General features: G+C 41.3%; 1 protein-coding gene across 3 annotated transcripts in view; it reads left to right on the forward strand.

Moving 5' to 3' along the window:
* LOC130176370 (metabotropic glutamate receptor 8-like) overlaps window positions 1–15,950 on the forward strand; it is a 121,400-nt gene that overhangs the window by 84,196 nt on the left and 21,254 nt on the right. For all 3 annotated transcript variants that reach the window (XM_056387411.1, XM_056387409.1, XM_056387410.1), the window contains exons 7-8: window positions 1,829–2,029; window positions 15,591–15,730. In XM_056387411.1, coding sequence (XP_056243386.1) covers window positions 1,829–2,029; window positions 15,591–15,730 — 341 coding nt within the window. The remainder of the gene's footprint in view (window positions 1–1,828; window positions 2,030–15,590; window positions 15,731–15,950) is intronic.

Raw genomic sequence — 15,950 nt, forward strand, 5'->3', positions numbered from 1 at the left:
TTGAACCGAATGTATTTCTTTAAAGCTAATGTGTCTCATTTCACACTCCCATAATCCTTTGTGAGTTACTCTCTGCCTGGCGGCAAGGACGAACCCACGAAACCTTTGGGTTCAAGCAGAAACACACGGAAGCAGACAGAGCTCCAGTTTGTGGACGGACGTCGCTGTTGTTTCATGTTTTCCTTCGTTCTTCGGTGGATCGCTTTAATCTCGACGACGACGACTGTTCACACTTTCATGAGATCCACAAAGAGGATCCGTCTATTCCCCCGAGGTCCAGCCCCACTGAAGCTCAATGTGTGGAAGCTCAGTGCATCCACTGAGGCGAAAAAGACTGTGATGAAGAGCCATATCTCAAAACAACAACAAAAAAATGCATATTAACGATATAAATCTTTCATAATAAGAGATTTATTTATTCATTTAATAGGGATGATGCAGTTTAACATAAACCCAGTACAAAATATGAAACTGAAGTGTAGCACAGAGAGTTTATAGCTTTTGCCAATTTTCAACAAGACCTTTCTCTCATGATTTCTATGAGAGAAGTATCCTGTAATTATGAGGTTGAATTAGCTCATAGTTAAAACATCTGGAAAAACTGAGAAATTAGGTCATAATTACAAGAATACTCTGATAATAATCTGTTGATTCCTAACTTCAAGGGAACATCTCTTTGTCATAATTACAAAACCCGTAACTGTGAAATCTGTTCCTGAAGCTTATTTACAAGAAAATATCAAATTACAAGATTCTTATCTGAAAATTACAGAACAAGATCTGATTATAACGAGATGACGTTTAAACACAACATCTGCGTCTCAACATGAGACGAATATTTCACAGTTTCCACATCTTCATCTCACAATTAAGAAAAAAAATATCTGCTTACAAGTTTCATATTTAATTAAGTGTGAGAAAAATTAAAAGTTAATCAGAAGATAAGTAATTAGGAGAAAAATGTATGTTCCCATTACGAGAGAGGACAAATCCATATGTCATAATAAAGAGCTGCGTATGTTATAATTATGAAAAACATGAATCTTATTATGAGCTGTTAATTACAGATAATGAAGGCATAATTAGAAAATGTCTCTTTTATGAACAGTCTGTGCTCTTATGTTTTCACATTGTTTATGTTTCTATAATTATACGTATTTTGGAATTTTATTTGTTGCCTGATTTTAGACTTTGCTCAGACTTCATTAATTCTTAACCTCAGAGTTTAATGATCAGTTTTATTGTCCAGTAATTAGTCCTGTTAACGACTCACAGGCCAAAACCTCACTGAGGAGAATAAATTAGATGAGTATGAGGCAGGATTTTTATTTCGGATTATAATAAATTCAGAGACACAGTTGAATTTATTATCTTCAGTAAATCAAGCTGCTGTTTTTCTCTTTATTTACCTGCAAATACAAACGTCACAACAAACAATGACTGAAGGTCAATTAGAAGATTTCAGGAACCAGAATGTTTCATTGATCAAAGAACTGGATCTGTTTTTGTGCAAAGACTTTACAGACGACAGTCGCAATGAGGAATGACATGGACAAAACAAGCAGCTGCTTAATAGGCTGTTCTGGAGCTTTCGATCATAACAAATGATCTTCATCAGCAGAGAGAGTTGCCCAGTCGGCGTGGACTTAAAGGAAGGATTAACTGTGGACTCGACCGTTGACGAAGAAATCTCCATTTCCATTTAGGTCCATTTAGTAGCTGCACTGGAGCTTTCGATTGTATCACACACTGGAGTTTGATGACTGAATGAACTTTAGATCTCGTTTCAGCGATTACTAACCTGACACCGTCTGCGTTTCTGTTCCAGGGCTGGAGAAAGTCGGCCGTGACTCCACCTACGAGCAGGAGGGGAAGGTGCAGTTCGTGATGGACGCCGTGTACGCCATGGCCCACGCTCTGCACCACATGCACCGCGAGCTCTGCGCCGGGTACCCGGGGCTGTGTCCGCGCATGGCCAACATCGACGGCAAAGAGCTGCTGGCCCACATCCGCGCCGTCAACTTCAACGGTAAAAGCTGCCACTGTTCGGCTGATGATGTTCTCACTGTATTTTAAGTTTCAAGAAGGAGCTGGACTGTGATACTGAGTCGTTTTAATTATTATTATTAGCACTGTTACAGCTGGCAGTGCCGTCAGGAGAGACATGTCACAGGTCATTGACCTTTTATCACCAAACTATCACCACCAGACAAACATTTTATTTCCTCGACTGGCTGGAAGTTGATGTTTTCAGATGCAGTAAAGTCACTGAAACATGAGTTTCAAAGGTAAATGTAAGACATTAACAGACACCCAGGTCCCAAAATAAAAGGGTAACTGTTCTTCAACTCTTTTGATTACACTCACAACCTGAGTCTCCTTTGAATTGCAATGCTTTAAATTTTACATCGAAAAAGTCAATTAATCAATCATTCAATCACACAGTCACTTTATTTGTCCCCCACAGGCAGTAGTGGGATATAAGCATAAAAACATAAGAACACTTGGCACATAAATACAACACCAAGAGATAAAGAACAATGAGTTCATAAAACAAAACAGAAACAGGAAGTTAGTCAACAATAAGTTAAAACAACATCAAATCGTAGAGTTTAGGAGGTAGATATGTATAAATACTGAACCAGGTGTTTTTGCCCCATCTTTTTTTTTTATTAGCATAAAAACAGCAATACAGGACCTTCTGTGTGCCACAAGTCTGATATGAGGATCGTAAAATGCTTTTGCACAGGTAGAATCAGGAGACGTGGAGCTGTCAAACGGGTCCAGTACAGAACAAAACACCTGAAGTAGCGCCCCCAGGGGAGGTTTTGAAATACTGTAGATTTCCCATGATTCCTCGTAACGTATAGTGATGAAAAAGCATCAGGAATGTTCATTTTCACAAACAGACAAAATCTATAAAGACAACAGAAAGCAAACCCAAAACTGGCGAATCAGAGACGACTGCGAGAAGTTCGACGTTGAGGTTCAGCCGTAAAGAGTTTGAATAATCTCCACCTCCACACTCGTCACCTCTGAAGAGTCTCTACACTTTTCTGACAAATATTGGTTTTTGAATTTCTCCACATTTTCATGCACATAGCCGACATTAAAAACCTCAAGGTCGACAACGTTTTCATCAGCCAGTAACGACTTGGTGAGTCTCACTGACGTTGAACAGTGTGAAGTTGAAGCATGAGGTATGAAAACGTTGGAGAACAGAGGAGGAATATGTGAAGATGTGAAAGAAGCTGCGATGATTCAAATATTAAAACCTTTATTATTCATCCCGACTTTGATCAGCGAATCCTGTTTTGTCAGCACAGCTGTTTTCCAGCCGCCGTTTTTCTGTCCGTCTCATTGACACCCAACAGAACGACTCGTTGCTCCCTCATTAACTCCTCCTCCACTCTTCCTCTTCCCCTCCTCCTCCTCTTCATCTTCGTCTCTTCCTCGTCGTCACCGGCCGTGCTCCCCTCATCGCGGCTGACCTCCCGGAGGGTGGACGGCTTTGTCAGCAGGAAGTGTGAATGCTGACGCCGTCATCGGGGAATCCTCTGCTCATTATTAAACACTAAATACGGTTGCAGAGTTTTATTTCCTGCAGTTTCCAGATTCATTATTCTGCGCTCGGCGGGAGACGCCACAGACTGATAATCCATCTGCTTTCACACAACTTTAATAATCACTACACTTCACACTCGTAGCTGTGGAATATTAAATCTCACGCTCCTCCTCGTATATGCTGAGATGTTTAATTTTACAGGAGATCTCTGTGTGTCTATATGTGTTTTCTATAAGTTTGGGGAAACAAAGTGAACTTCTGTAACTTTGTGATGTAACCGCAGCGGATCAAACTCACTGGGGGTTCATCCTCTGGGGAATGAAGGTCTTTAGAAAACGTCACAGCAATCTATCCATTAGTTGTTGAGATATTTCACTCCAAACAACAAGTGACAAACCTCATGATGGTGTTAGAGGAAATGTCAGGGGATGAACAAAGTCATTAGGGTTCATCCTCTGGGGACCGTGAATGTCATTGCAATCCATCCATTAGTTGTTGAGATATTTCAGTTGGGAACAGAGTGATGGACAGACCAACAATCACCTGTGGGCCACAGGATACATAACGCACCTACAGGTGGTCTACTGCAAAATAAAATTCCACACTTCCTGTACAGATGTTTCACATTAAAAGCCTTTCAGCAGTTCAAAAGGGCACAATTCCTCACATTCCTCCTTGGTTGAGATACGAGTTAACTGGTAAATGAAAACAGCATTAATGTTGAAGAGGGTGTTTTCAGCAGAGTGGTTTAGGTGCAGAGGAATATGTGGAAGTTAATCTTTATATGAAAGTGAAGAAAACAAGCAAAACATTTGTTTTTTCGTACTAGAGACACAAATTGAAACAAATGAGCAAATGCAAAGTTAAGAGTTTGTTCTGGTTTAATCCCAGCAGACTGTTGACTCCACTATGTCTTGATTTCCTTTGATTTGGGATTTATTTCCCTTCATTATATTTCTTTTAGTGTCTCCTTCGGTCATTTGTTATAAATTATTGGCTGAGTTTAATTCTATTAGGAGATTTATGGGGGAGTCGGGTTTCATTATGTGATTGCGTTGAGTGTTTAAACGGTCCTTGAGAAGACTGACAAAGACATTCACCTTGAAGAAGAAAAGTCACATTCAGCCTCAGCCTTCGAGCAGAAGTGAGGGGAATTGAAGAACGTGTCTGGCACGTGTGTTTTTATTTTTCTACTTTCATTGAGGGAAATTCTCCTCGCTGAGTCATGAAAAGAAAGTTTAGCCTTGGCGAGAAACGCCGGCGTTCACGAGCCAGAGAGGGAAAATGGGCTCTTTCAAAGCTTCTGTACAAACCTATGTACGGCCTTGATTCAGCCTGAGAGAAGGAGGTGCATCTCACGTGTTTGAACGCACAACGACACGACACGAGGCACGGAAGGAAACCAAATAAATCACACATTGTATTATTCTTATATGTACTGAAATTACGTGCTTTAAGGAAGTGCTTCTTCTTCTTCTTCCCCTCTCCACTGATGATCACCTGCATTTTAGCAAATATCTGAGCACTGCTCCAGAGATGGAAGATAATAAAGAGACACAGCAGTTAAACACTGATGGCTATTCACATAGCGGCTCTAATTAGAGCTTTCTGCCCACATGGCACCAAGATCAGACACTCAATTGGTTCGTATTACACACAGTCCAGTTTTCTATGACATGGTCGTATTATGTAGTTGTAGTAAGTATGACCTGATCCAATTTTCTTCGGCTTGAAATCCTTTCCGGCCGAGCCGTTAAAAATGGATCTGACTCACTGGAACAGCAGCTGCAGCTACTAAACCTGACACATTTTTTCACAAGCTGCCAAATACTGGAGAATCAGGTTAAAAGATATAATGTTTATAAGATTAAATTATTGATTTGAACTGAATGAAAGTTTAACTGGGAGACTGCGACAGTCAGCCGGAGAGAAGACGTTGCTGCAGCTACAGAAACGCTCGGCCCACTTGTGACTGTGCGGTGTTGTAGAGAGCGATGCATCTTTTACCTCATAAACATAGGTTCATTTTGGACCTGTTGTCAAGTCACTCATGGAATTAATGTTAATGAGCAACAGCTGATTGACGTGCTGTCAGTGACAAACACACAGTGGAGTGCAAAAAATCATCAATACTGATCCATTAAAGCTGCAGTATGTAACTTTTCTTTCATTGAAATGTGCTCGAGAGGTGCTGTCACTTTCTGAACTGTATCTTAAGTTTAAGCCCCTTTTACACTGGACAAAACAACTTGCTAACAGCTGCTAACATCTGGCTTTTGTTTTTTGACTCTTTTCCAAGCTCAAAAAGTTTTTTTAATGTCCAATATTTTTCTTTCTCTATGTTTTATTTGAAGATATATTTGTGGTTTTAAGAACCAAAAACCATCTCAGTGTAGTTTTACATCTCCTCTCTCAGGCTTCTCTCTGCAGCTCTAGTAACAACAGGTCGGTGAGCCAATCAGAAGAGAGGAGGCTCTGAACCTCTCTTCTGATTGACTGACTGTTTTCTGAGTGATCCAATATAAATACAGCAGATTTCAGGTAAAAACACTCAGAAAACCAAATCCTGCAAGGTTTGGATGGTGGGTCCAGGTGGGCGGGGCTTGGTGACTGCTTCGTTGTGACATCACAAAGTTCCAGAAGTCCTGACGGCTGGTTTTAAGGCTCAGTTTCTGAATACAGGCTGTGTGCATTTCTCTGTGGACTGAGGCTTTGATACTTTCACAGTATTAATATAGAAGCTAGAGCTGATCTATAATCACACTACACATGGACAGAGACCTTTACACTGGAGGAGCTTTAAGTTAAGCAAATCACAAAAACATCATCAATCTGACAACACGCTGCAAAGTAGCACAGACGACCATGGGAGTGTTTCCAGGGGACACAAAAGCATGATGAACCCAGCTGGGACGCACTGGTTGGTCAGTGCTTTATGACGTTTTGAATTATTGAATAACAAGCACGTCCCAGCCAGGTTCCTGCTACTCTCCGCATGTTTCTGTATGTGGTTGTGTTTTGTGTTTTCGCAGCACGTGTTCCCAAACTGGTGAAGATGTTTTCTTAATTTCCTTGTGTTTTCTAAAGTTCCAGTGCGTTGAGCGTTCACGGCCACCGTTCAAAATCCTCTATCAAAGGCGAGTTAAGAGGCTTCAGCGGTCCGGGTTAAATAACTGTAATGAGATCTGCAGGAGGAGGAGAGGCATTAAATATTGAATCAGCTGTGATTTTCACCCCCAGGGCTGAAACAGTAAATCTGTGCTCAGTTAAAGCCGCGTTCAGAGCCGCACGTCGTGCTCTTTAAACATTAAACAGTTTGTTGCCTCGTTTGCTGAATTAAAGCAAACAAGGGCAGAAACAGGAAACGTTTCGCAGACAGGAAGATTAGTCAGTCGTCTTTCAGATTAAAGCTCAGAGGAGAAATCATACCGAGGAGGAATCCAGAACAAAAAAAGCAGATTCAGGATTGTCTGTGTGTGTGTGTGTGTGTGTGTGTGTGTGTGTGTGTGTGTGTGTGTGTGTGTGTGTGTGTGTGTGTGTGTGTGTGTGTGTGTGTGTGTGTGTGTACTTCTATCTTTGTGAGGACCAGTTTGAGTTTGGGTGGGAACTTCTTCTTTGTCTCTTCTCACGGCTGTTTCAAGATTAAGACTGATCTTAAAAGTTTTTTTTTAAGACACAAAACTTACTTGAGTCGTTTAATTCTTAGCTTTGAACTTCATGTCTGATTCACTTCTGTCAAAGACTCATTCAAGTTGCTCGGTGAAGCTTTAATGGAAATCAGTGGCTTCCTGGAACGACAAGAAGAAATGTAAAAGTTTACAGCTTTAAAAATGATCAGCGACACTGAATAATACAGACATGTACAAATACAGATGAGTTTATGTCAGAGAGGACATTACATTTTCTTTCTTTTCTTTTTCTGTTATTTAAAGTTATAATATGTAACTTTTCTGTGATTTTATTCGTGGTAACAGTCCGTTTCATTTGGTCGCTTGTCAATGGCGTCACATCCCCTATGCGCATGTGTCAGTGTTGTGGTTGTCTGACAGAAGCTTCAAAATGTATTTTTATCCACACTTTTTTAGGACACACTTTCTAGATCTTGTTCATTTTTAATTATATGTTTTAACCGGAGGAAGGAAATAACTGAGAAAAAATGTGAGCGGACAGAGAAACTGCTTAATTCAGGGTTTTTATTGGTTTTAATCGCCTGGTCCGTCTGTTATGGAGCGGAGGAGACTTCTGCGGACAATTCTGGTGCTGATGAAAACCTCCTGAACATCAGGATCAAAAGTTATCAGAGGAAGAACCTGAGCTAACGTTAGCGGCAGCTCGGCTCACAGCCTCTCCAGGACGATTTTTAAAATGAAACTGCTTTATTAAATGTCTTTACTGGTTTTAATCACCTGGTCCGTCTGTTATGGAGCGGAGGAGACCTCTGCGGAGAATTTAGCACTGAAGGAATCCCTGCCGAGAGAAGCTGACAGGTCTGGTTTTGATTGACAGACTCAGAGTGGGAATTACTGACATATTGTACGTTTAACCAGGGATGTTTCAGTGAGAGCAGTGCTCTCTTCTTCTGAGGGACTCGTTCTCGCATATTGAAGCCTGGCAGCTGCCCAGTGCATCTAATCTTTATTATATAACCTTTATTCAACAGAAACAGGTTGCTGCATCTCAGTGCTGCGCATGTACACGTGCATCACCAATGAATCCTGGCTCAACAGCATGTGTGGCTCATGTGTGGTTTGAGCCTGATTGAGTTTTATAAGGCCCACACACACACACACAGAGACACACACACACACACACACACACACAGAGACACACACACGTCACGCTGTGTTTGGGGCTTTCCCGTCTGAATCTGTGAGCAGCACGCTCAGTTTAACCTTCACATACATCAAACGTTGACATAAATCAAACTCGAGCTGCTTCTCTGTATTTTATGCTTCACTTCTCTGAACGCAGGGCAGCGGGGTTACCCATAATTCCATGTATGAAATGCGGCGGATCCAGGGCGAAGCGGTGCTGTGTGGCGGCGGCCAGGGGGCTAATCGCCAACTCAGCCGTGTGCTCCTTGCTCGTGTGCTTATTTTTAGAGAAGCATCGGGGAAGCTTGTGCTAATGTTAGCGCTCGCTGTGCTCGAGCCATCTGCATGAGGCCATCGTGGCGACGTCCTGTTTGAACACAATCTGCAGAGCAAGGGAGAGCGGTGGGGGAAGGGGGGGGGGGGACTTCAGGGAGGTTCCCCTCTGATTCATTTGGACAGCAGATGCTTACTAAGAGGCGATAAAAGCTTGTTGTTGCTGTTTTTTTTAGGGGGATGCAGCATGGCTGACCCCGTGGAGCTGCAGGAGGAGAAACCCTTTACAGTCAGATGGGGGGGGGGGGAATACTGTAGGTGAGTGAGGCGATGAATATGTGAGCAGCTCATCTTCCACGGTGACTTCACTTCAAATATGCAGCTTTAAATAAACAACTGTAGGGATCAACCTGAGACAGTAACGGCAGTGTTTCTACCGAGTAACAGCAGACACTTAGTGGATTAAAGTTTTTTATTCACTTTGGCTCCAAAACAGGAGGAAAACAGCTTCGTTTTTACCACTTCATTCATTGACTTTTATTTCCCCGCGTCTGCGGCAGGTGGCGGGGAAATGCCTCGAGTGGAAACGGAAAGCGCGTAGCTAAACTCTGGGACTTGATTAATCATTACAGATACGATCGGTGTGTTTACAGCACATAAACAGCTGGAGAGTCGTGCGGTTTGAACAGCTGTGAGCAGAGATTACGCTTCACCAAGTGTGACTGAGAGAAAACAAAAAAAGATCCAGGGCATAAAAAGAAAAACAAGTGGTTCTGTGGTGAAGAAGTGATTTAAGAAACACTTTAACACTCATTTTATTTTGTTAAAATGTTTTTAATCCTATAAACATTTAATTATATATGTATATGCAAATCATGACACAAGTTTGTGCAAAATCTATTAAGTGTGTGACGATATGCACACAGCCTGTATTCAGAAACTGAGCCTTAAAACCAGCCGTCAGGACTTCTGGAACTTTGTGATGTCACAACAAAGCAGTCACCAAGCCCCGCCCACCTGGACCCACCGTCCAACCCTTTGCAGGATTTGGTTTTTCTGAGTGTTTATACCTGAAATATGCTATATTTTTATTGTATCACTCAGAAAACAGTCAGCCAATTAGAAGAGAGTCTCAGTCTTAAATCCACAAATATATCTTCCATGTGTTTTCATCTGAAGGGCGGCTTCTATTGCTCTTTCTGAAAAGCAGATTTCAGGGTATTTGTTATTACAAAATCTTAAAACTGCAAAACCAACATCTCTCACTGTGACTGATCACGAATGAAATTTTGACCTTGCTTTTCTTCGGTTTGGTTGAGCTCAAAGTAAAAAAAAAAAAAAAAAGCTTTCACAGTGCACGTGACCTGCAGACATCTGAAGGTGTGACGGACAAAAACGTCAAGGTAATCAGGAATGAAATCAAAACTCAGAGGTTGAAATGAACAGGTGCATGAGGAGTGAAGTGAGGTGAATGAATGTAACGCTGCAGATCTCTAGTGTCCAGAGCAAGGACGCAGAGAAAACAGCAGAGTGAATGTAAACGTTGTACGTTCAGAGAGGAATTATCACAGAGCTGAATGGACGGGCTGCAGCTCTGACCGCCCACGCCGTCCGCCAAGGTCCCCTGGAAACAATCGATACAGGAGACCGGTTCAATAAAAACCCTGAGACCTTCTCTCTGGGTTTTAGAGATTAATGGAGTATCTGGTTTCTCTCTGCTCTGATTTGCTGACAAACTGCAGCAACGTTACTGAGGTTGGAGGAGGCAGAGTATCAGCAACCTGGAAGTCGTGTAGTATAGTTTAATTATAGTAGTAAGGAGAGTTTAAGGTTTAATAAACACTGATCGGCTCAGTGGAAACAAGTTAGAAAGCTTGAGTAGAAGAAGTAAGAGAAACAAAACCTGGATCAGTTTTCATCTTACAGCTTGTAGATCTTTGTCTCATTCGAGGCAGGAGTCCATCTATCAGACCAACTACAGGATGAATTTCCCCAGAATATTCTATAAATATTGATGATAAATCTGAATAATTTTGATGATCTAACTCGAGGTCTTGATAGTTCCACTCCCAGAAATCCAGGCACCTTGTAAAACACTTTGGGGATATAAGATTAAAGTCAAGACAGTCTGTCAAATACTATAAGTGCCATGTACAGACTTGTTCATTCTAACGTTCTTCGTCAGCTCTACCTCACCCCACAGAAACCTGGTCACCTGGTAGAGCGTGTACCATGAAGACGTTCACGGTACGTGTTCTACCCACAATTCCTAACTGCGACTTTTGAAGTTAAAAGCATTGAACAACAAGTGCGTCTCAGCTGGTTCGTCACTTTTTTTTTTAGTGTCCCCATGGAAACACTTCCCTTGTGTTGTGAGTATTTGTTTTCTTCAGCGTTGCAGCGCGTTGAGCTCTCAGGGCCACCGTACTTTTCCTGCACATGAAGGTGAAGCCCTTTTGGTACGACATCACTGGAGTTATCTTCTCGTTAGATCCTGATCTTTTTCTCACTGAGGAATTTCACAAATGTCAACAAATCTCCTCAAATAATTCCCAAATGAAATCTATGAAAATCGTTAAAAATATGTGGCCAGAAAATGCAAAGCAGTGACACGGAAATCTGAATCCCCTCTCCTCATTTGGTTGATGGTTGTCGGAAATGAACAGCTGTCACAAATAATTTAAGAAAAGGATACAGCAACTTTCTGAAGATCTTATCAAGGAACATCAGTGACGCCACCATAACGAGCCATTTGTGGTCAACCAAAGACATGTTATTGTTAGTGTTACACTCTTTTTTCAGAGGGGGGGGGGCGCCTCACATCCGCCGCTGCGGATACACTCTCATAAATCACTCGTTCTGACCTCCACACCTCAGTGCCTTTGTTGTTGTTATTTTCTTTCATTAACGTCAGTTTGTTATTTCCACTTCTTTCTTCGCTGTGGCCGACGAGCCAATCGTAACAAATTCAGTGCATGTTCAGGATATGAAAACAGGAACCCTCTAATCATCCTTGGGTCTATTTTAAACCGGGACTGATTGTCCTCAGTTCTTGTCAGATTATGTCTTATCGACACCAGGTTTTAACACGGGTCTGTTTCCAAACATACACATCTCCAGCTCTGTGCCTGTAATCTTAGTTTTAGAAGGTTCTAACTTTATGTACCTGATAAATCTGTGTTGAAAGCTCGTATTTTCAGGTCTAGGTTTAGGTTTCTGCTGCAACTTTGTGCGTTCAGTTCCAGGATCAAATGTGATTTTCACAGCAGAGGTGGATTTAAATAGCAAACACTTTCATGAATATAGAAAATGTAATTTTTTTTTCTTCTGTAGTGGGTTTGGTTCTGCGGGGGGAATCTGACTCAAATCATGACCCCGCAGCCCTGATCGTGCAACCGTGTCTTTTATAAATTGCGTTTCTATAGAACTAAATCAATTTCTCAATCATGTTGTGATGAGAAACCTCATCTCTGGCCAGATTATGTTCAGAGGCTGTTTTTGGAGCGAATGAAGCGCAGCATTTGTGAACAGAGCTGGGGCTGCTGGGAGGTGTTCAGGGCGGATGGGGGTCGTATGAAGCGCAGGACGTTGATACCAGAGTCCAGGGTTTGAATCCTGAATCCTGACTGTGGTTTAGGCAACAACATTTGAACCGATATTTTTTCTGCCAGATCAGATATTTTTACAGAAACAAATTTAATTTATTGTCAATAAACATTTTACTGTTGTATGCTGTACCAACATTTTTTATGACTTGCCAAAAACGTGAAAATGTGCATTCAAAGTCGGTGCTCAACTTCAGAAGTTTTGTGGGTAATTTACAACATTTTGTCTTTATGTTATTACAAAATAAAACCCTGTGCTGTTGCAAACTAGTTGTATATAAACATTATTTCTAGGAAACAGGGTTCATCCTCTTGGGAGGTCTGACCAGCAGGACGGGCAGCATCGCCGTCAAGTTACCCGTTTAAATAGTTAAATGAAATATGTGTTAATTAAATGTAAATATGTGGAGACTTGAACAGCTCTTCATTCTGGACTCCTCTGTAACATCTGCTGTTTATTCTGCAGAGCGTATTGTTTGTTTGTCTTATTGTGTTTAATGACAAAGCTGCGTGTTGCCGCATTTGGAAATAATGTGCAGCGAAGGCATTAATTCTGTATGAACACAGATTCTCTGAAGTGAAGTGAAGTGAAGTGAAGTGAAGTGGGGGATGGAGACGACAAGGTGGAATAGATGGGGGGGGGTTCCCTGAGGCGAGCTGTGGTGATTCATCTCCACGTTGATGTGATTTGTGATGCTTTTATTCATGTTGAATAAGGAAATCGGGGCAGGATAGAATCAAACCGCCCACTCACTTCATTATAAATCTGTTTTCTTTTTTCTTTTTTTTCGGTGTTGTTGTTGTTCTGCTCTTTAGCTCCAATCTGCTGCACTTCCTCTCGGCTTCATCAGCTCCAAACTAATCCACTTCAAGTTCGAGGCTGTTGTCCCTGATGTTAAATTCTCCCTGTGGCGAGGAGTACAGCACGACTGTACGACGATCACACAATACAGTGAATATACAGCGGCTGAAGATCCCGAGACTCGAACATGAAGTTTCCGAGGATTATCTTGAACCTCTGAGCCTTCTGATTTTTCACACTCTCTGAAATCCAACATTTTGGATTTTAAAAATTTGATGCCTGAAGTGTTTCCTGGTCTGAATGAGGAAACAGATTATAAACCCTTTCAGAGTCTACAAGGCCAAAAAGTGTGTGGGCTCACAAACATCCAGCCCAATTATGGTTCAGTGCAATGTTAAAAAATAATAATAATAATGTCAACACGTCTCATACTTAAAAATTATTTAGACTCGTGTTTGAATTTTAGCAACATTTAGCAGCTACAGAGCCAGAGGTGGGGGAGACCAAAGACTTTGGGCTTGTTCATCAGGTTCCACATGAATACTGATGTTTGTGATATTAAGTCAAGTGGCCAAAAAAAACAAAACAATCAGCAACTGCAGGTTTAAGGTTTTCAGTTGTTTTTGTGCAGCTTGTTTGACTTTGATTCAGAGTAGTTCCAGGTTTTGGCCATAAAATGTAGCCACTTAAATTACTGTAAAACATTCTAGTATTATATATTATAATAATTATATAATAATAAGTTATTATAATTACAATTATAAAACAAACCAAAAAAAAACAATATTTAACCTCAGCAAACAGTGAGTGTCGTGGCTCATTATTTTAATCTTTTATTAAAAAATAAAATCTGTAAATGTATCAGTTTCTATTGTTGTAAAAATAGATATGAAAAATCCATTGGAAAAGTATCAGTTGCAGCAAAACAATTTAAGTTTTCTTCCATTCATTTCCTTCAGAGACGATGCAGCTCATTGACATTTACTCCTGTTCCTGCATTTGCTGTTTTTTGCTGTTTACACAAAATTAACGTGAAAATGCATGTATGTAAAATCTGAAGAGAGAAGAGAGAAAATACAGCATTATAGGGGAAAGTTATAACTTACTGTGGTATCAGTTTTCCTGCTCAGCAGAAATCATATAGGAAACTGGATCTTTTCAGACTGAATTCACCAGTTGAGCTGAAAATGTTTTTTGCTTTAAGATGTTGGTTTTGTTTTTTGTTTTTTTGTTAAACAGCTGGCTGACTGAACAGTGTCGGGCAGCGTGTGATTTTAACTTGGCAGGACGAGGATTTAGTCAGTGTGGTTTGTTGTGGTGAACAGCCGGTGGGGAAACTGTGATAAGATGAGTCAGAATGAGAGGAAAGCCTGCGTCGACTCCACAGAAAACCCTGAGAGGAAGGATATCAGGAAGAGGAGTCAACAGAGAAATGACTCTGAGTTTGTCTGGAACAGGTGAAGGTCCTGGAGTGTGTGTGGAAAACTTGAATGTGAAGGATTAACTTCACTCCCAGGTAAGAATGAATGACTTGCAGCTGTTGGTCACTAATAGGCACTAATAGTGACACTTAAGCCAAATCTATCTATTGAGTAATGTTGGGTATTGCTTGAAAGGTTTTGAAAGTGCTGCTGATATGATACCTGAGTACAAAACAATACATGCTTTGATACCTTAAGTGCATCACACACCAGACGCATCATAATAATCAAGGTACAGTAGAGGCGTCAATGCCGGGAACAGACAGAGGAGTATCCTGATGAGATGACACTGCTGGTGTTGGCCTTCACTTTGAAGGATGTTGTTGCATTTAAAAAAAAAAGTTAACTGTGGTCCAAACACAAGCATGTGAACAAGAGCTAACTCTCTAATTATGATTTAAATCAGGAACTGTCTAATCCTAGAAGGAGTCAAACAAGATTATGACCATGACGAGACATTTGATGCCAACTCTCAGTAATCGGTGCTAATTTTGAACAGTGACTGTGTTGGTTTGGATTTTTGGTTAAAATTGATTCAATGATAATGAGTTTTAACTGGATATAAAGCAGCATCAAACAGAGGAGGCTGCAGCTCTGGAGGCAGAGCAGGTCGGCCATTAATCACAGGGTTGTTGGTTCAGTTCTTTGTCCACATGTTGAAGCGTCTTGAAGGAGACACTGAACCCTAAAGGGTGTGCAAGGGGGGAAAAAAAGTAAAGTAAGAACCTCCACTCTTCTTTGCGTCAGGATAACTATTTGTCTTGAGTGAGCGGCACGACCAGGAACCCTTCGGCAATTCAGACCAATGGTAGTTCGTCAAACTTACCAATGAGGCGTCTAGAGTAGAGTGGTTCTAACCAATGGAAGAGCTTGAAACAAGCGATGTAACCACGACAAACCGCTGACAGACACAAGCTTGGTCCTTCGATGTTGATGAAAATACTCTCTGTCCCCAGAAGGTTCCCATCCCAGGCAGCGGAGACACCCGAATTAGTAGTCGTCAATGGTATCTGAGCTCTGAGTCTGTTCTTTGCTTTGTGTTTTTAACAGGAAGCGCAGGGACTCCGGTCATCTTTAACGAGAATGGCGACGCTCCCGGGCGCTACGACATCTTCCAGTATCAGATCAACAACAGGTCGACGGCGGAGTACAAGGTCATCGGACACTGGACCAATCAGCTGCATCTAAATGTGAGGACCGCCACTTCTCTTGTTGTTTTAAAGCCTGATAATGGAGATGGTAATGATCATTAACTACTCTTGACCTTCGAAACAGCGGTTTGACAGAACAATCTCACACTTCAAGGTCCACTTACTAACTTAATCAGACGTTTCAACCACATCACATGGTCTTTGGAGACTGACTGGGAGCTTTAAGGGAGAAAGTTGTTCGAAACTTTCCATGTTTCAG

Source organism: Seriola aureovittata, chromosome 10 (genome assembly GCF_021018895.1).
Source record: "Seriola aureovittata isolate HTS-2021-v1 ecotype China chromosome 10, ASM2101889v1, whole genome shotgun sequence".
Classification (NCBI taxonomy): Eukaryota; Metazoa; Chordata; class Actinopteri; order Carangiformes; family Carangidae; genus Seriola; species Seriola aureovittata.